The 20622-nt window shown below is 38.0% G+C and overlaps 1 protein-coding gene and 1 pseudogene across 1 annotated transcript; both read right to left on the bottom strand.

The window, feature by feature from the left end:
- Positions 1-347: 347 nt before the first annotated feature.
- LOC136156503 (olfactory receptor 7E178-like) lies at positions 348-7169 on the bottom strand. Its single transcript, XM_065919102.1, has 3 exons — positions 7144-7169; positions 2425-3360; positions 348-420 (listed from the first exon to the last, which is right to left on the bottom strand). Exons 1-3 carry the CDS (start codon positions 7167-7169, stop codon positions 348-350), a joined length of 1035 nt encoding a protein of 344 aa, XP_065775174.1.
- A 9395-nt stretch (positions 7170-16564) lies between these two features.
- Positions 16565-17382, bottom strand: LOC136156487 (olfactory receptor 7E178-like; annotated as a pseudogene).
- Positions 17383-20622: the final 3240 nt, after the last annotated feature.

Below are 20622 nucleotides of genomic sequence, written 5' to 3'. Positions count from 1 at the left end.
CTGATCAGTGAGCATGAATATTGGTACAGCCATTATAGAAAACAGAACGGAGGTTCCTTAAAAATTAAAAACTGAAACTAATTGAAATAGATCTACCATAGGCTCCAGCAGCCCTACTTCAAGGTAGATGCCAACGAGATAAATCAGAACCTCAAAGAGATATGTTCGTTTCCTTGTCATTGTGCTGTCATTTGAAACAGTGAAAATACAGATAAGTGTCTATTGATAGATGAATAAATAAAAAAAACCAGCTAATAATTCTGGTTGTTTTCTTAAAATCTGCTAATAGAGATCTACTTAACTGTTTCTATACACACAAATAGGAACTCTGTGAGGTGACAGGTATGCTAATTAGCTTGACTGTAATCATCCCCAAGGTCCCTCTGTATTAAATCATCACTTTGTACACCTTTAGAAAACCTTCATGTGGCGCAACTCAAATATATGCAGTTTTGTCAATCACTTCAGTAAACTGATGAAATGACAATGAAGTTGTATTGTTCTGCCAGCACAGAATAAAACCCAAAAATAGTACATTGGTTTCTCACATCAGACATTTAACTGAGACAGTAGTGAAACAAACAATCCTATGTATAATTAAAAAGCTTAAGGAAGGATTAAAAATTTTTTTATTTTATTTTATCTTTTAAATATGAATTTATTTATTTTAATTGGAGGCTAATTACTTTACAATATTGTAGTGGTTTTGCCATACATTGACATGAATCTGCCGTGGGTGCATGTGTGTTCCCCATCCTGAGCCCCCCTCCCACCTCCCTACCCATCCCATCCCTCTGCGCCAACTCCAAGTACCCTGTATCATGCATCGAACCTGGACTGGCGATTTGTTTCACATATGATAATATACATGTTTCAATGCCATTCTCCCAAATCATCCCACCCTTGCCCTCTCCCACAGAGTCCAAAAGACTGTTCTATACATCTCTGTCTCTTGCTGTCTCACCTATGGCCACCTTATCTTCAACAAAGGAGGCAAGAATATACAATGAAGAAAAGGCAATCTCTTTAACAAGTGGTGCTAGGAAAACTGATCAACCACTTGTAAAAGAATGAAACTAGAACACTTTCTAACACCATACACAAAAATAAACTCAAAATGGATTGAATATCTAAACGTAAGACCAGAAACTAAAAACTCCTAGAGGAAAACATAGGCAAAACACTCTCCGACATAAATCACAGCAGGATCCTCCATGACCCACCTCCCAGAGTACTGGAAATAAAAGCAAAAATAAACAAATGGGACCTAATGAAACTTAAAGGCTTTTGCACAACAAAGGAAACTATAAGCAAGGTGAAAAGACAGGGGTCAGAATTTTTAAACTTCCAGATGATTTAAAAAAAAAAAAGCCAAGGTTGAGAAACAGTGACAGGTATCCTCACACATAACTGCATGCAGAGATGTGAAAAATAGCATTTACTATGGAAAATACACAGGCTTCCCTGGTGGTTCAGATGGTAAAGAATCCATCTGCAGTACAGGAGACCTGGGTTCAATCCCTGTGTTGGGAAGATTCCCTGGAGGAGGGCATGGCAACACACTCCAGTATTCTTGCTTGGAGAATCCCCATGGACAGAGGAGTCTGATGGGCTACAGTATACTCTTTGGGGTCCCAAAGAGTCAGACACAAATGAAGCAACTAGGCACATACACACAGAAATTACGTAAGAGCTGTGGAAGAATTGTAAACTTTCAATGTATTAAAAGAAAAAATTTTAAAGATTTTATTTTTATTAGCCACTATACCACAATACATGAGGTAGTTACAAAGTTGAGAACTAAAACCTGAAGAACAATGTAAAAATATATGAAAGCTAATTTTTACTTGCTTATGGCTCTTTGACATATATACTTTTTTGTTTTTTCCTTAGAGGATAATTGCTTTACAATATTGTGTTGGCTTCTGCCATTCATCAACATGAATCAGTCATAGGTATACATATGTCCCCTCCCTCTGGAGCCCCCGTCCCATCTCCCATCCCATTCCACCCCTCTAGATTGTCACAGAGCACTGGGTTGAGCTCCTGGTGTCACATAGCAAATTCTTACTTGCTATTTATTTTACATATGTAATATATAAATGAAAGGGAGTTATTTATATTTTGAGGATGCTTGGGCTACAAATTAGGAACTATAAAATCTCTGTAAATATAACAATATTCAGTCAAAAAGTGAATATGACATACAAAGGATGATAGAACTCTCAAATGGTCAGATAAGGACCTAAAAAAGGAGTAATAATTAAGCTGTTAAGGAAGAGAAGTGAAGCCATAAGGGCTACACAAATGATGTCCTGAGAGAGGTGGAACTTTTAGGCTTAGATGTTAATTTTGCTACATTTTTCAACCTTATACAGTCCAAGTGGGTGGCACAGGTACTAAGATGACAGTATTTTGCTGAGCAACTTCCACATGGCCCTTTTGATGTCTCTGTTCCTAAGACTGTAGATGAAGGGGTTCAGCATGGGGGTGACCACAGTGTACACCACTGATGCTGTCACATCCTTCCTGGGAGGTTGTGAGATGGCTGAGATGAGGTACACCCCAAGGCTTGTTCCATAAAATAAGCAAACAACTGCCAGGTGGGAGCCACAGGTGGAGAAGGCTTTATATTTCCCACCTGTTGAGGGGATTCTCAGAATGGAAGAAAGAATTTTATAGTAAGAGAAAAAGATTCCTGATAAAGGGAGAAAGCCGAAGATGGTACCAACAAAATACATGACTATGTTATTGGTGACCATGTCAGAACAGGATAGGTCGAGGAGCAGAGAAGGGTCACAGAAGAAATTAGAAATTTCCACATCCTTGAAGCAGGTAAGTTGTAACACAATCAAATTGTGCACCTGGGACTCCAAAAGGCTAACCAAAAAAGACACCAAAACTAAGAAGCCACAGAGGTGTGGGTTCATGATAGCCATGTAATGCAGTGGATGACAGATGGCCACAAACCGGTCATAGGCCATAGCAGTCAGAAGCGTACAGTCCATGCCTCCAAAAAGGATAAAAATAGACATCTGAGTCAGGCAACCTTCACAGGAGATGACTCTACTGTGAGTTAGGATGTTCACAATCATCTTGGGAACCGTGGTGGAGATGAAACCAATGTCAGCCAAGGACAGGGTGGAGAGGAAGAAGTACATGGGGGTGTGGAGGTGGGGGTCAGAGGTGACGGCCTGGATGATGAGCAGGTTTCCCAGCACAGTGACCAGGTACGTGGACAGAAACAGGATACAGAGCAAAGGCTGCAGTTCTGGATCATCTGAGAGGCCCAGGAGGAAGAATTCTGAGACACTGGTTAGATTCTCTGTTGGATTTTGTGGCTGTATGTATCTTGGACACCTTTGAAAAAGAAAAGAGTTTGGAAGAAAGATAATGAGAAAATGGCATGTACCACTGTATCCACTGAAAAATTCAGACTTAAATTGAAGAAAGTAGGGAAAACTATGGGGCCATTTAGGTATGGCCTAAATCAAATCCCTTATGATTATACAGTGAAAGGGACAAATAGATTCAAGGGATAAGATTTGATAGACAGCATGCCTGAAGAACCATGGATGGAGGTTTGTAACATTGTAGAGGAGGCAGTGATCAAAAGTACTCCCAAGAAAAAGAAATGCAAAAAGTCAGATGGTTGTCTGAGGAGGCCTTACAAATAGCTGAAAAAAGTAGAGATGCAAAAGGCAAAGGAAATAAGGAATAAACAGCCATCTGAATACAGAGTTCCAAAGAATAGCAAGGAGAGATAAGAAGGCCTTCCTAAGTGAACAATGCAAAGAAGTAGGGACCAGTCCATGTTGGATGCACGAGACAAGTGCTTGGGGCTGGTGCACTGGGATGACCCAGAGGGATGGGATGGGGAGGGAGGTGGGAGGGGGGTTCAGGATGGGGAACACGTGTAAATCCATGGCTGATTCATGTCAATGTGGGGCAAAAACCACTACAATATTGTAAAGTAATTAGCCTCCAACTAATAAAAATTAATGAAAATTAAAAAAAATAGGAGAAAACAATAGAATGGGAAAGACTAGAGATCTCTTCAGAAGAATTATAGCTGCCAAGGGAACATTTCATGCAAAAGTGGGCACAGTAAAGGTCAGAAACTGTATGGACCTAACAGAAGCAGGGAGATTCAACCAGTCCATCCTAAAGGAGATCAGTCCTGGGTGTTCACTGGAAGGACTGACGCTGAAGCTGAAACTCCAGTACTTTGGCCACCTCATGCGAAGAGTTGACTCATTGGAAAAGACCCTGATGATGGGAGGGATTGGGGGCAGGAGGAGGAGGGGATGACAGAGGATGAGATGGCTGGATAGCATCACCGACCCGATGGACAGGAGCTTGAGTAAACTCCGGGAGTTTGTGATGAACAGGGAGGCCTGGTGTGCTGCAATTCATGGGGTCACAAAGAGTCGGACATGACTGACCGACTGACATGAACTGAACTGAACAGAAGCAGAAGGTGTTTAGAAGAGGTGGCAAGAATACACAGAAGAACTGTGCAAAAAAGGTCTTAATGACCAAATGACCAGGATGGTATAGTCATCCAACTAGAGCCAGACATTCTGGAATGTGAAATCAAGTGGGCCTTAAGAAGTATCACTATGAAAAAGTTAGTGAAGTTGTTTAAATTCTAACTTAGCTATTTCAAATCCTAAAAGAGGATGCTGTTAAAGTGCTGCAATCAATATGCCAGCAAATTTGGAAAACTCAGCAGTAGCCACAAGACTGAAAAGGTTAGTTTTCATCCCAATCCCAAAGAAATGCTAAAAGATTTAGTTGCTCAGTTGTGTCCAACTCTTAGTGACCCCATGAACTGTGACCTGTCAGGCTCCTCTGCTCTTGGCATTCTCCAGGCAAGAGTACTGGAGTGGGCTGCCATTCCCTTCTCCAGGGATCTTTTCAGCCCAGGGATCAAACCTGAGTCTCATGCATTGTAGGCAGTTTCTTTACCAACTGAGCCTTCAGGGAAACATAATCCTAAAGAAGGGAAATGCCAAAGAATGTTCAAACTAACATACAAATGCACTCATTTCACAGGCTAGCAAGGTGATGGTCAAAATCCTTCAAGCTAGGCTTCAGCAGTACATGAGCCAAGAACTTGTAGATGTACAAGCTGGATTTATTATTTTTTTAAATATAAATTTATTTATTTTAATTGGAGGCCAATTACTTTACAATATTGTATTGGATTTACTATACATTGGCATGAATCTGCCACAGGTTTACATGTGTTCCCCATCCTGAACTCCCCTCCCACCTCTCTCCCCATCCCATCCCTCTGGTCATCCCAGTGCACCAGCCCCAAGCACCCTGTATCATGCATCGAACCTGGACTGGTGACTAGAAACGAGGAACCAGAGATCAATTTGTCAATATCTATTGGAATATAGAAAAAGCAAGGGAATAACAAAAAACATCTACTTCTGCTTCATTGGCTATGCTAAAGCCTTTGACTATGTGGATCACAGCAAACTGGAAAATTCTTGGAGATGGGAATACCAGATCACCCAGTAACTGCCTCCTGGGAAACCTGTATGCAGGTCAAGAAGCAACAGTTAGAACCAGACATGGAACAATGGACTGGTTCCCAATTGGGAAAGGAGTACATCAAAGCTGTATATTGTCACCCTGCTTATTTAACTTATATTATACTTACCGTGAACATCATGCAAAATGCGGGGCTGGATGAAGCACAAGCTGGAATTAAGATTGCCAACAGAAATATCAGTAACCTCAGAATGCAGATGACACCACCCTAAACGCAGAAAGCAAAGACTAACTGAAAAGCATCTTGATGAAAGTGAAAGAGGAGATTAAAAAAGCTGGCTTAAAACTCAACATGCTTTATGGTGCACTGGGAAGACCCAGAGGGATGGGATGGGGAAGGAGGTGGGAGGGGGGATCGGGATGGGAAATACATGTAAATCCATGGCTGATTCATGTCAATGTGTGGCAAAACCCACTACAATATTGTAAAGTAATTAACCTCCAGCTAATAAAAATAAATGGGGAAAAAAAGGAAAAAAAACACCTCAACACGCAAAAAACTAAGATCATTGCATCTGTTACTGTTGCTTCATGGCAAGTGAATGGGGAAACAACGGGAACAGTGATAGACTTTATTTTCTTGGGCTCTAAAATAATTGTGGCAGTGACTACAGCCATGCAATTAAAAGATGCTTGCTCCTCAGGAAGAAAGATATGATAAATCTCGATAGCATGTTAAAAAGAAGAGACATTGCTTTGTGGACAAAGGTCCATATAGTCAAAGCTGTGGTTTTTCCAGTATTCATGTATGGACGTGAGAATTGGCCCATCAAGAAGGCCGAGCGCCAAAGAATTGATGCTGTTGAACTGTGGTGTCGGAGAAGGCTCTTGAGAGTCCCCTGGACAGACAACAAGGAGATCAAACCAGTCAATCCTAAAGGAAATCAGTCCTGAATAGTCCTTAATAGTCATTAGTCAATAGTCATTGATGCTGAAGCTGAAGTGCCAATACTTTGGCCACCTGATTCAAATAGCTGACTTATTAGAATCACCCTAATGCTGGGAAAGATTGAAAACAGGAGGAGAAGGGGACAACAGAGGATGGAGAGATGGTTGGACATTCTATGCAGAGATGGCTGGATGGCATCACCTACACAAGGGACATGAGTTTGAGCAAGCTCTGGGAGATGGTGAAGGACAGGGAAGCCTGGCATGCTGCAGTCCATGGGGTTAAAAAAATCCAACACAACTGATATACTGAACAACAAGAATCAATTCATTCCCATCTGTATATCTCAACTGTTACGTTTGTCTTGTTGTGGAAAAAACCATGCTCCCAAACTCCCTTAACTTTCACTGTCTCCCTCAGCACTTACTGGGCTGGACTGCATCTCTGCTGGAGCATGATCAAGAAGCACAGACTCACTGTCCCTCTCCTGCCTGGTGTGTGATGAAGTCTTAGGGTCCCTCCTCAGGATGGGCAGGGAGACAGACTCAGGCTGGACCTTCTGAAGCAGGTTCCTACAAAGGATGGGGACATAAGTGTGGAGCCAGAGTACTAGAACAGGCAAATTAATTAGCTGGAGGCACTGGCTAATTATTTACAATGGTATGACCTTAGGGCTCAATGCTCACAGATCATCATTAGTCAGTTGGTCCATGTTGTCCCAAACTCTGGGGACTTGTTAATATTAATGGAAAAGGAAAAGGAGAAAAGTGAATGTCTTGGGATAGGTCTGGGTCCCTTTTAATCTCAGGAGGAAATTCCATGTACTCTTGCTTCTTACCTCCAAGATGCAGGATCTTAATATAACATCAGACCTTTTTATCTCAACTTACCACTCAATGTGTAATTTTGATATGTTGAAATCCCTTGTATCAATTGTGAAATCTATGGAGCATGAGGTCTAGACCAATGATGCATTACACTTTCCATTTTCAGAGTTAATAATTGTCTCTAAAGAAAATGTACTTTCATTTGTTTACTTCGACCCACAGTCAATGGGAGGAAACACACAACAGAATTAAAACCAGGAGCTGGAATCAGTGAGAGCATCTCAGATCCTGCCCACCACACAGGCCTTATCTTCTATAAGGAATTTGTGCCCCAAACCCTTCAGGGGTCAGGTCTTGCCCATCTGCTTTGCTGTATATTCCCAGATTCACTGCACCAACATGATCTGAACAAAAAAAATCCCTGGAAACAAACTAGAAATTGGTAGACTTTCCTCTCCACTTGGTACTTCTGCAGACCCGACTCAACAGCTTCCAGTCATGCTGTCTCATGTAGACCCCTGGTTTGATGGAGAGTCCCTCCATCAGCATCAGGACAACCTGCAGTTATTGCATGAACAGATATAACAAATTTCCACATGTTATGTTCCTCTTGTTTCTAATTTCTGCTAATTCTAATGGAATCCATTCAAATCTGGATATATTTTCTCTTGGTTTCTTTGTGGTCTCAGCTCTTGAAGACTTTAATACTATGTGGATTTGGCTTACCGATTTTTCCTAGTGGATAAAGTGGGATGTATGTGGAGAGTGGTGGAATGTAACCTTCTCAGTTCTGTCTATACAATCTTCGTGAAAGAGTGCACTCTCTTGAGGGATGCGGAGGTTGGTTTGTCACTAAGTGATATGAAAAAATCTTTAATTTAAGCCCTATCTGATTGGATATGGAGGAAAGAATGTTATGCAACCAGGTATGAACAACTGACAGAGGGTATTTTTAAGGGAGATCACATTGCAGATATGCACAGGCAGATATGAGAGGAAGAAACTGGGGGCTGTGGTATTTAAATATTTAGTTCTTGGCAAAAAAAGTATCACTAAACTGAAATGCTTTCATACTGAGAGCAAGGAATAAGATTCAAGGGTCAAAGACAAAGATGAATTTATAGGGCATGAGACATGAAAACCAAGGTAGTTATGTTTGTCCCATAAAATGTGTTGTATGTCTTGTTCTTTTCCCAGTTCTCAATACCTTCTATCATGATGAGTACTGAAGTGAAGTCTCTCAGTAGTGTCCGACTCTTTGTGACCGCATGGACTGTATCCTCCGTCCATGGGATTTTCCAGGCAAGAGTACTGGAGTGGGTTGCCATTTCCTTCTCCAGAGGATCTTCCCAACCCAGGGATTGAACTGTAGTCTCCCGCACTATTGGCAGACACTTTTACCATCCGAGCCACCAGGGAAGTACCCATGACCAAACAGCAACTCAGTAGAGATGATTATGGGCTGCCCCGATGTTGCTGTTGTTCAGCTGCCTGGTCATGTCTGACTGTTTGTGACCCCATGAACTGCAGCATGGCTTCATGCAACAGGCAACATGCAACAGGCTTCCCTGTCCTTCACCATCTCCCAAAGCTTGCTCAAACTCAGGTCTTTTGAGTTGGTGATGCCATCCAATCATCTCATCCTCTGTCATCCCATTCTCCTGCCTTCAATCTTTACCAGTGTCAAGGTATTTTCTAATGCGTCAGCTCTTCATGTCAGGTGGCCCAAGTATTTGAGCTTCAGCTTCAGCATCAGCATCAGTCCTTTCAGTGAATATTCAGGATCGATTTCCTTTAGGATTAATGGGTTTGATCTCCTAGCAGTTCAAAGGACTCTCAAAAGTCTTCTCTAAAAACCACAGTGTGAAAGCATCAATTCTTCAGCACTCAGCCTTCTTTACTGTCCAACTCTCACATCCACATATAACTACTGGAAAAACCATAGCTTTGACTATATGGACCTTTGTTAGCAAAGTGATTTCTCTGCTTTTCAATATGTTGTCTCACTCTGTCATAGCTTTCCTTCCAAGGAACAAATGTCTTTTAATCTCATGACTGCAGTCACTGTCAGGAATGATTTTAGAGCCCAGGAAAAGAAAATCTGTCACTGTTTCCATTGTTTCCCCATATATTTGCCAGGAAGTGATGGGACCAGATGCCATGATCTTAGTTTTTTGCATGTTGAGTGTTAAACCAGCTTTTTCATGTTCCTCTTTCACCTTCATTAAGAGGCTCTTTAGTTCCTCTTTGCTTTCTGCATTTAGGGTGGTGTCCTCTGCATATCTGAGGTTGTAGATATTTGTCCTGGCAATCCTGTTTCCAGCTTGTGAGTCATCCAGCCTGGCATTTTGTATGATGTTCACGGTGTATAGAGTGACAACATATAGCCTTGATGTGTTCCTTTCCCAATTTTGAAACAGTCCATTTTTCTATGTCCAGTTCTAACTATTGCTTCTTGTCCTACATACAGGTTTTCTCAGGAGGCAGCTAAGGTGGTCTGGTATTCCAATCTCTTCAAGAATTTTTAACAGTTTTCTTGTGATTCATGAAGTAAAGACTCTAACATAGTCAATGAAGCAGAAATAGATAGTTTTCTGTAATTCCCTTGTTTTGTCTATAACAAATTGATCTCTGGTTCCTTTGTCTTTCCTAAATTCAGCTTGTCCATCCAGAATTCTTGGTTCATGTACTGCTGAAGTCTAGCTTGAAGGCTTTTGAGCATTACCTTACTAGCAGGTGCAATGAGCACAATTGTGCAGTAGTTTGAACATTCTTAGGCATTGCCCTTCTTTGCAATTGACATGAAAACTGACCTTTTCCAACCCTGTGGCCATTGCTAAGTTTTCCAAATGAGTGAGGGTAGCACTTTAACAGTGTCATCTTTTAGGATTTGAAACAGCTCAGCTGGAATTCCATCAGTTCCACTAACTTTGTTAGCTGTAATGCTTCCTAAGGTTCACTTGACTTCACACTCCAGGATGTCTGGTTCTAGGTGAGGGCCACACCATCAAGGTTATCCAGGTCATTAAGACCTTTTTAATACAATTCTTCTGTGTATTCTTGCCACCTCTTCTTTAAAAAAATATTTATTTATTTTTAATTGAAGGATAATTGCCTTACCAAATTTTGTTGTTTTCTTTTAAACCTTAACATGAATCAGCCACAGATGTATATATATATATATCCCCTCCCTTTTGAACTTCCCTTTCATCTCCTTCCCCATGCCACTAAGTTGATATAGAGCCCCTGTTTGATTTTCCTGAGACATATAGCAAATTCTCATTGGCTATCTATTTTATATATGGTAAGGTAAGTTTCCATGTTACTTGCTCCATACATCTCACCCTCTCCTCCCCTCTCCCCAGGTCCATAACTCTATGTCTTTTTCTTCATTTCTGCCCTGCAAATAAATTCTTCAGTACCATTTTTCTAGATTCCGCATATATGCATTAGTATATGATATTTATCTTTCGCTTTCTGACTCACTTCACTCTGTATAATAGGTTCTAGGTTCATCCACCTCATTAGAACTGACTCAAATGCATTCCTTCTATGGTTGAGTAATATTCCATTTTGTATATGTACCACAGCTTCTTTATCCATTCATCTGTTGACGGGCATCTAGGTTGTTTCAATGTTGTAGCTATTGTAAATAGTGCTGTAATGAACAATGGGATTCATGTGTCTTTTTCAATTTTGGTTTTCTCAGGGTATATGCCTAGGAGTGGGATTGCAGGGTTATGTGGTGCTTTTATTCTGATTTTTTAAAGGGATCGCCATAGTATCTTCCATAGTGGCTATATCAATTTACATTCCCACCAACAGTGCAAGAGCATTCCCTTTTCTCCACACCCTCTCCAGCATTTTCTGTTTGTAGACTTTTTGATATGGCCATTCTGAGTGGTGTGAGGTGATATTTCATTGTAGTTTTGATTTGCCTTTCTCTAATAATGAGTGATGTTGAGCATCTTTTCATGTATTTGTTGGTCATCTGTATGTCTTCTTTTGAGAAATGTCTGTTTAAGTTTTTTTCCCCCACTTTTTGATTGGGTTGTTTGTTTTTCTGGTACTGAGTTGTATGAGCTACTTGTAAATTTTGGAAATTAATCCTTTGTCGGTTGTTTCATTTGCTATTATTTTCTCCCATTTTTTTTTTCCTTCCCATTCTGAGGGTTGTCTTTTCACATTGTTTATAGTTTCCTCTGCTGTGTAAAGTCTTTTAAGCTTGATCAGGTCCCACTTGTTTACTTTTATTTTTATTTCCATCACTCTAGGAGGTGTGTCATAGAGGATCTTGCTTTGCTTTGATTCATGTCATCAAGTGTCTGCCTATGTTTTCCTTTAAGAGTTTTATAGTTTCTGATCTTACATTTTGGTCTTTAATCCATTTTGAGTTTATCTTTGTGTATGGTGTTAGGAAGTGTTATAATTTCATTCTTCTACATATAGCTGTCCAATTTTCCCAGCACCATTTATTGATGAGACTGTCTTTGCCCCATTGCATATTCTTGCCTCCTTTGTCAAAAATCAGGTACCTATAAATGCATGGGTTTATTTCTAGGCTTTCTATCCTATTCCTTTGGCCTATATTTCTGTTTTTGTGCCAGTACCATACTGTCTTGATGACTGTAGCTTTGTAGTATACAAAGTAATAATGAAGTCTGTAATCTGAAGTCAGGAAGGTTGATTCCTCCAGCTCCATTCTTCTTTCTCAAGACTGCTTTGGCTATTTGGGGTCTTATGTGTTTCCTTATGAATTGTGAAATTTTTTTGTTCTAGTTCTGAACAAATACCAGAACAATATAAATTTCTAGTTCTGAACAGTACCAGAAAAATGCCATTGGTAGTTTGATAGGGATCACATTGAATCTGTAGATTCCATTTGGTAGTATATTCATTTCCATAACATTGATTCTTCTTACCCAGGAACATGGGATATCTCTCTGTCTATTTATGTCATCTTTGATTTCTTTCATCTGTGGCTTATAATTTTCTGTGTACAGTTCTTTTGTCTCCTTAGGTAAGCTTATTCCTAGATATTTAATTTTTGTTGCAATGGTGAAGGGGATTGATTCCTTAGTTTCTCTTTCTGAGTTTTCATTGTTAGTATATAGATATGCAAATGATTTCTGTGCATTGATTTTGTATCCTGCAACTTTGCTAAATTCACTGATTAGCTCTAGTAATTTTCTGATAGTTTCTTTAGGTTTTCTATGTACAGTATCATGTCATCTGCAAACAGCGAGAGCTTTATTTCTTCTTTTCTGATTAGGATTCCCTTTTTTTTTTTTTTTCTTTTCTTCTCTGCTGTAGCTAGGACTTCCAGAACTATGTTGAATAATAGTGGTGAAAGTGGACCCCTTGTCTTGCTCCTGATTTTAGGGGAAATGCTTTCAGTTTTTCACCACTGAAAATAATGTTTGCTGTATGCTTATCATATATGGCCTTACTGTGTTGAGGCAGGTTCCTTCTATGCTGATTCTTTAAAGGGTTTTAATCATAAATGGATGCTGAATTTTGTTAAAGGCTTTTTCTGCATCTATGGAGATTATAATATGGTTTTTATGTTTCAATTTGTTAATATAGTGTATCACATTGATTGATTTGTGTATATTGAAGAATCCTTGCCTCCCCGGAATAAACCCAAGCTGATCATGGTGTATGAGCTTTTTAACGTGTTGTTGAATTCTGTTTGCTAAAATTTTGTTGAGGATTTTTGCATCTATGTTCGTCAATGATATTAGCCTGTAGTTTTCTTTATTTTGTGTTGTCTTTGTCTGGTTTCGGTATCAGGTTGTGGTGGCCTCATAGAATGAGTTTGGAAGTGTTCCTTCCTCTGCAATTTTTTGGAACAGTTTTAGAAGGATAGGCATTAGCTCTCCTTTGAATGTTTGATAGAATTCTCCTGTGAAGTCATCTGGTCCTGGGCTTTTGTTTTTTTGGAGATTTCAATTTCAATGAAATTTCAATGCTTGTAATTGGGTTGTTCATAATTTCTATTTCTTCCTGGTGCAGTCTTGGAAGATTGAACTTTTCTAAGAATCTTTCCATTTCTTCCAGGTTTTCATTTTATTGCCATATAGTTGTTCATAATAGTCTCTTACAATCCTTTATATTTCTGCATTGTCTATTGTAACCTCCCATTTTTCATTTCTAATTTCGTTGATTTGATTCTTCTCTCTTTTTTCCTTGATGAGTCTGGCTAAAAGGTTTGTCAATTTTATCTTCTCAAAGAACCAACTTTTAGTTTTATTAGTCTTTACTATTGCTTCTTTCATTTCTTTTTAATTTATTTCTGCTTGGATCTTTATGATTTCTTTCCTTCTGCTATTTTTTTCTGTTATTCTTTTTCCAGTTGTTTTATGTGTAAAATTAGGTTGTATAGTTGATGTTTTTCTTGTTTCTTGAGGTAGGATTGTATTGCTATACACTTCCCTCTTAGAACTGCTTTTGTTGCATCCCATCGGTTTTGATTTGTCGTGTTTTCATTGTCATTTGTTTCTAGAAATTCTTTTATTTCCCTTTTGGTTTCATCAGTAAACTGTTGGTTATTTAGAAACATATTTTTAAATCTCCATGTGCTTGTGTTTTTTAGTTATTTTTGTGTAATTGATATGTAGTCTCATAGCATTGTGGTCAGAAAAAAATGCTTGATATGATTTCAGTTTTCTTAATTGTCACCTCTTCTTAATCTCTTCTGCTTCTGTTAGTTCATTATGCTAACTGAAATAAGTCAAGCAGTGAAAGATGTGGGACATAGGATTTTGCTTCTCTGTGGAATGTAAAATATTAAACTCACACAAGCAAGATGTATTTTTTGCCGGCTGTGAACATTGCAGAAAATCATTTCATGAATATTGTAGAACATCTAGGATTACTATTCAAGTGTATACTTTCTATAATAATATTTATGGAGTTAAAATGCCCTATATTCATTTTCTATGAGAATTTAATATGATCTAATAAGAAACCATGTGATATAAGTTTAACAGAACATAAACAGGATATTAAACCCACAGAACCACATGCACGCGTGCACACACACACACACACACACACACACACAAAGTAGCATTATTTTGGCTCCTTCCAAGATTCTTTCACTGTCACTTAGGTTAGCATTAATGGATATGCAGGTATAGTATTTTAGTGATTTTAATAACTTTTATTGGGCAATATCTCTTTGCCTAAACTAATAAGAAAATGTCTTGTCAAGTGTATTCTTTTCTTTAAAATCAAAGTTTCTTATCAAAGTTTCTTGTTCATGATTTTCTTAAGTGGGAAAATGAAAAGTAAACTAATGTAGTTCTGCACAGCGTTCAGTCAGCCAAGATTACTACCATACAAAAAATATGACACCTCAAAAAGTGATGGATATTTGTCTTGCACAACTCAATAGGAGCCCTATGATGTAATTATTGTTACAGAGGACAGTAAGGCAGGGTAATCAAGTGAAGTCTTCACCAGGCTGTTTCTAGAAAAAGGAAAAGTCCTCCTTTTGCTGATAATAGATTCTTTTCAATCTTAAAGATATGAAAAGCAAGGTAAACTTATTGTGAAGACTTGGGTGATTCAATGTACTGAAAGCATCATGAGCCACATAGCAATTGGACTATGATACCACCTATTCTCCAGTTGCATACCCAAAGCTGATATACCCTTGACAACCTTGTGTCTTTCCTGGGCACATTTTGCATCTTCCAATTGCAGGTACATAACAACAGACTTATACCCAGTGCCACAGCATTAGTTAAAATTCAGTAAGAAAAGAAAAACCAATTAGTGTTTTTTCAAAAATTTTTATTGGAATAGAGTTGATTTACAATGTTGTGTTAGTTTCAGGTAAACACCACAGTGAATCAGTTACACATACATCCATTCGTTTTTAGATTGTATTCTATATGCTTCATTATAGTGTATTGAGTAGAGTTTCATTTGTCATAGTTCTTAATAGCTATCTATTTGGATATAGTTGTGTTTATATGTCAGTTCCAACCTTCTAATTTATCTCTCCCTACCACTTACCCTCTGATAAGCAGACATTTCTTGACTACATCTGTAAGTATATTTCTGTTTTGTAGATAACTTCATTTGTACCCTTTTATAGATCCCACATATAAGTGATATCAGATGATATTTGTCCTTCTCTGACATACTTCACCCAGTATGACAATCTCTAGGTCTATCCAAATTGCTACAAATGACATTATGTCATATTTTTTATGGCTGAGTTGCAGTCAGCCAGGAATAATGCAATTAATCATTTTAGTGAAAAGCTTTAACATAGAGAGTTGGTTAAATAGTTATTGAAGGGCTGAAAGTTAAAAAAAAACACAAAGAAGTAATATAGCAATCATAAGTGAAGGAAGAAGCTACTCCACCAAGGGCTTGGGGGGGTGTAAAGGAATCAGCTGAACTTTTAAGGCATAGAGACATTTTTAGGCCACTGTTGAAAGTATGTAAGATGAAAACAAGATACAACATAGGGCAGTGATTCTGAGAAGCCCAACCCAGAGCAAAGCCCATGCATATGATGTAGAGAAGCTGTGAGAAGAAAATTATTGCAAAAATGGGGAAAAAGAATCGTTTGTTACTATAGCAAGGTTTTCCTGTCTTCTCTCTTTGACCTGTGACTCTTCTGTATCTTCAGCATTTGTGCCTGAACAGTTAGGACCCAAAGTATAAAGGTCACTTTTGAAGGAAAAACCAGACTTACATCAGTAGTTCTCAACCTTGGCCAAACATTAGAACCATCTGAGTGCTTTAAAAAATACTCATACTCAGACCACACCCAAGTTCAGTTAAACCAGACCGTCTAGTGGTGGGACCCAGGGTCAGTAGTTTTAAATTTGCTAGATGTTTTTGATAAAAGCCTAGGTTGAGAAACAGTGACGTGCATCCTCAAATATAACTAACTGCACTCAGAGATTTGAAAAATAGAAATAGAATTTACTATGGAAAAGACATAAGAATTGTGGAAAACTTGTAAATTTTCAACACATCTAAGGGAATTAATCATTCTTTGAGGCTGCTTCACCACCAAAGAAACATAATAGAATCTCTGTAGATTTAATGAGATTTAGGCAAAGAGTGATTGTGATATACAAAGGATCCTAAAACTCCCTACTGTCATGTTAAACTGTAAAAGAGAAGCAATATTCAGGTGTAACACAAAGAAAGGAATGTAGGTCATAAGAGTTGCAAAATGACATCATGAGAGAGGTAAAATTTTCAGATCTCCAGGTTTAGTTTTGCTACATTTTCTATGGGTGGCCAGATCTTAAGATGAGAAGGTTTTGCAGAGGAACCTGCACATGGCCCTTTTGATGTCTCTGTAGATGAAGGGATTCAGGCTGGGGGTGACCACAGTTTATACCACTGAGGCCACTGCATCATTCCTGAGAGATTGTTAAACAGCTGAACTGAGGTACTCACCAAGGCTTGTTCCTTAAAATAAGCAAACAACTGTCAGGTGAGAATCACTGGTGGAGAAGGCTTTATATATCCCATCTGATGAGGGAATCCTCAGAAAAGAGACAAGAATTTTATAGTAAGAAAAAAAGATTCCTGATGTAGGGAGAAAAACAGAGATGGCACCAATACTACACCTGACTATACTCTTTGTGTGTCAGAAAAGGCAAGGTTGAGGAGCAGAGAAGGGTCACAGAAGAAACTAGAAATTTCTATATCCTTGAAGCAGATAGGTTGTAACACAATCAGATTATGAATCTGAGAATCCAAAAGGCTAACCAAAACAGACACCAAAACTAAGGAGCAACAGAGGCATGGGTTCATGACAACCATGTAGTGCAGTGGGTGAGAGGTGGCCACAAACCTGTCATAGGCCATCACAGTAAGAAGAGTACTATCCATGTACCCAAAAACATAAAAGTAGAGATCTGTGGTCAGGCAGCCTGCATAGAAGGTGACACTGCTATTAGTTTGGATGTTCACAGTCATCTTAGGGATGGTGTTGGAGACAAAACCAATACTAGTCAAGGACAGGTTGGAAAGGAAGTACATGGGGGTGTGGAGGTGAGGGTCAGAGGTGTTGGCCGGGATGATGAGCAGGTTCCCCAGCACAGTAACCAGGTACATGGACAGGAAGAGTCCAAAGAGGAAAGGCTGAAGTTCCAGATCATCTGAGAGGCCCAGGAGGAAGAATTTTGAGACAGTGGTTAGATTTCCAGTTCTATGTAGCTTGGATATCTTTGAGAAACGAAAAGAGGACTGGAAAAATAGGAAATACATAAACTGTCATGTAGCACTATGTCTACATTTTGGATTCAACCAACTCATTTCTAAGATTATACACCCCTGTTCCTTCAGCAATATTTCTCACTGTGACAAATTCTATTTGCTTACAATTTTTTGTCCTTGATTTCTGTGTTATACATGTCTGTATAAACTCTTAGATTATAAAACTTCATGAAAAGGGAAAGGAAACAAGAACATTAGAGTTCATACATCTAAGATCTTTGATCTTAGTTAAATACAGCCTACTTCTTTAGAAATAACATGTAATGAGAGATTCCCTTCCCCTTCTAAGAAAATATATAATAATTAAAATATAAAGAAATTGAGTCATTTATATAAATCTTATTTTCTTCAAATACAATTTTAGATATTTCCTTCATTTAGAATATTTACAAATACCTGTGAAGTGCAGGACTATGTCATCTGGATTCTAAATTAAAAACCAATATTCATAATCAGAACACAGTTTATTTGATACTCAGAGCTTTATCATCTTTGATTTTCTGTCTTCCCTCCTTCATGAAACAGGGCTTACTCAAATATTAGAGGTTGTCTTCTAGAAGTCATTTAGTATACATGTCATACCTTTGGAGGAGGTCAAATTTCAATCAATATTGTTTAATTAATTGCACATGATCTAATGCATTGGTGACTACAAAGATGGTATTCTTGTGCACAGCATTGTCAATGATTACATGATAATGAAATTTAAGAAATCCCCTTGAAATTTTTTATCTTATACAAGGTTATTTTTTCAATACCATCTCAATTAAATGTTTTATGTGTGAGACCACTTTACAGTTTTTGAACTCTGTTCTGTACTGGCAGAAAATTACTGCTTCATTGTTTTTTTTTTTTTTTTTCAGTTTATTGAAGTGATTGACAAAACTGCATATATTAGTGTTGTGCCACTTGAAAGTCTTTAAAAGATGTACAAAATGATGATTTAATACACATACACATGGAGAATGATTACCACAGTCAAGTTAAATAATGTATCAGGAAGCTCACATATTTTCTATTTGTGTGTGTGTGTGTAGTAACAGTTAAGCAAATCTCTCTCAGCAGATTTCATGAACACAACCAGAATTATTAGCTATAGTAACCAGGCTATTTATTAGATCCCCAGAATTTATTCATTTTATAACTGAAAGTTTGTACCCTTTTACTAACATTTCCCACTTTCCTCACCACCAGTCCTCACAATTACAGTTCTGATCTATGGTCCTAAGAGTTTAATTTTCTTAACTTCTACACTAAGAGAGATCATAGTGGATTTGACTGTCTGTGTCTCGTGTATATATTTTAATAAGCATAATATTCTCCAGATCCATCCATGTTGTCACAAATGGCAGGATTTCCTTTGTATGGCTGAGTAATAGTCTATTGTCTTTATATACACACCATATTTTTCTACCTGCTCAACTGTCAACAGACACGTTTTCATACTTTCACTATTTCAAATAATATCACAATGACAGGGGAGTGTGGATATCTCTTCGAGGTTCTGACTTCATTTCTTTGGCATCTACCGTGACGTAGGGTGCTGGATCCTAAGGTAGTTCTATTTCAGTTTGCTCCTTTTTTTAATTTTTAAAGGAACCTCCTTTCTGTTTTCTGTAATAGCTGTACAAATATTTATTCCCACCAACCAGGTACAAGGGTTTTCTTACCTCCACATCCTCACCGACATTTGTTGTCTTTTTTTTTTTAAAATAGTAGCCATCCTAACAGATGTGAGGCAAAATTTAATGTAGCTTTTGACCAACTTTTCCTGATATTAGCAATGTTGAGCACATTTTCATATACCTGGTAGTCTTGTTTTCCTGATTATAAACTCTTATTTACATTGAAGAGCTTAGCACAGGGAAAATTCCTACAACTAGGTGAGAACACAGACCTCTGCGTGTGTGTGTGCCTGCTAAGTTGCTTCAGTCATGTATGACTCTTTGCGACCCTATGGACTCCTCTGTCCAAGTGATTCTCCAGGCGAGAAGGCTGGAGTGGGTTGCCATACCCTCCTTCAGGGATCTCCCTGACCCAGGGACTGAACCCGAGTCTCTCATGTCTCCTGCACTGGCAGGTGGGTTTCTTTACCACTGAGCCACCTGGGAAGCCCTGTCTAAGTCTAGTTAACAGAATTTCATATCAATGCTTCATAATAAAGAAATTGCAATCTTATACATCTGTGTCCATTTGAATTTGACTGATGATTTGCACGTGCTTATTTTAAAGTACACAACTACCCTAGCTTCATCTAGAACGAATTTCAGTATCTCTACATGTGGGTTTTTTGGTCACCCTAATGTGAAGCTTGACTTGATAAACACTGCCTTAAAATATTGCCCAACTTAGATAAAACTCCATGTATATTACCTATTATTATTTTCATCAATATCCACTACTTATTTTTAAAATATAAACATTAATATATGCTTCAATCTCACACTTGATAAAGATTTGAAATATTAATGATACAGTTTAACTTTTCTTGGAATTTCAGCTCCATATCATTCCTCTGCATACACATCCCCAAAAGGAACCAGTATCATGAAGTTGATGAGTGTTATTTCCTTGTCAGTGTTTCCATAATGTCAGTTTCATTTATGTATCAATAACCAGCTTCTTAAAATCTTCCTTAAACAGAGTAACTAGCCATATTGCCTCTAAGATGCTCTTGTTTAGCACAACTTTGAGGTTAAGTCTCCTTGTGAAATACATAAAACTATTTCAAACATTTACCGGATGCACATTATCATGTAAGGATATACAATATTTTCTTTATTGCATAAATTTGTTTGTATATATTGATTCAAATTTTAAAAATATATTTTTCATTCATTTAAAATTCAATAATATATAATTTGATATATTTAATTTAAATATTAAATAAATATTTAATTTACACTATATCTATATCATATTTGTCATATTACTTATATCAGTTTATTCTTTTTTTTTTTAGAAGCTCAAATGCAAGAATTTTGTTTCTAAGTCCAGTGTTGGTTTAACCTACTGAAAATCTCTATTCTTTCATGAAACCTTAAAATAATCCTATATAATGGCTTCCTAAAAACATTG

Source organism: Muntiacus reevesi, chromosome 1, assembly GCF_963930625.1.
Source record: "Muntiacus reevesi chromosome 1, mMunRee1.1, whole genome shotgun sequence".
Classification (NCBI taxonomy): Eukaryota; Metazoa; Chordata; class Mammalia; order Artiodactyla; family Cervidae; genus Muntiacus; species Muntiacus reevesi.
This window is presented reverse-complemented; position numbering and strand designations above follow the sequence as displayed.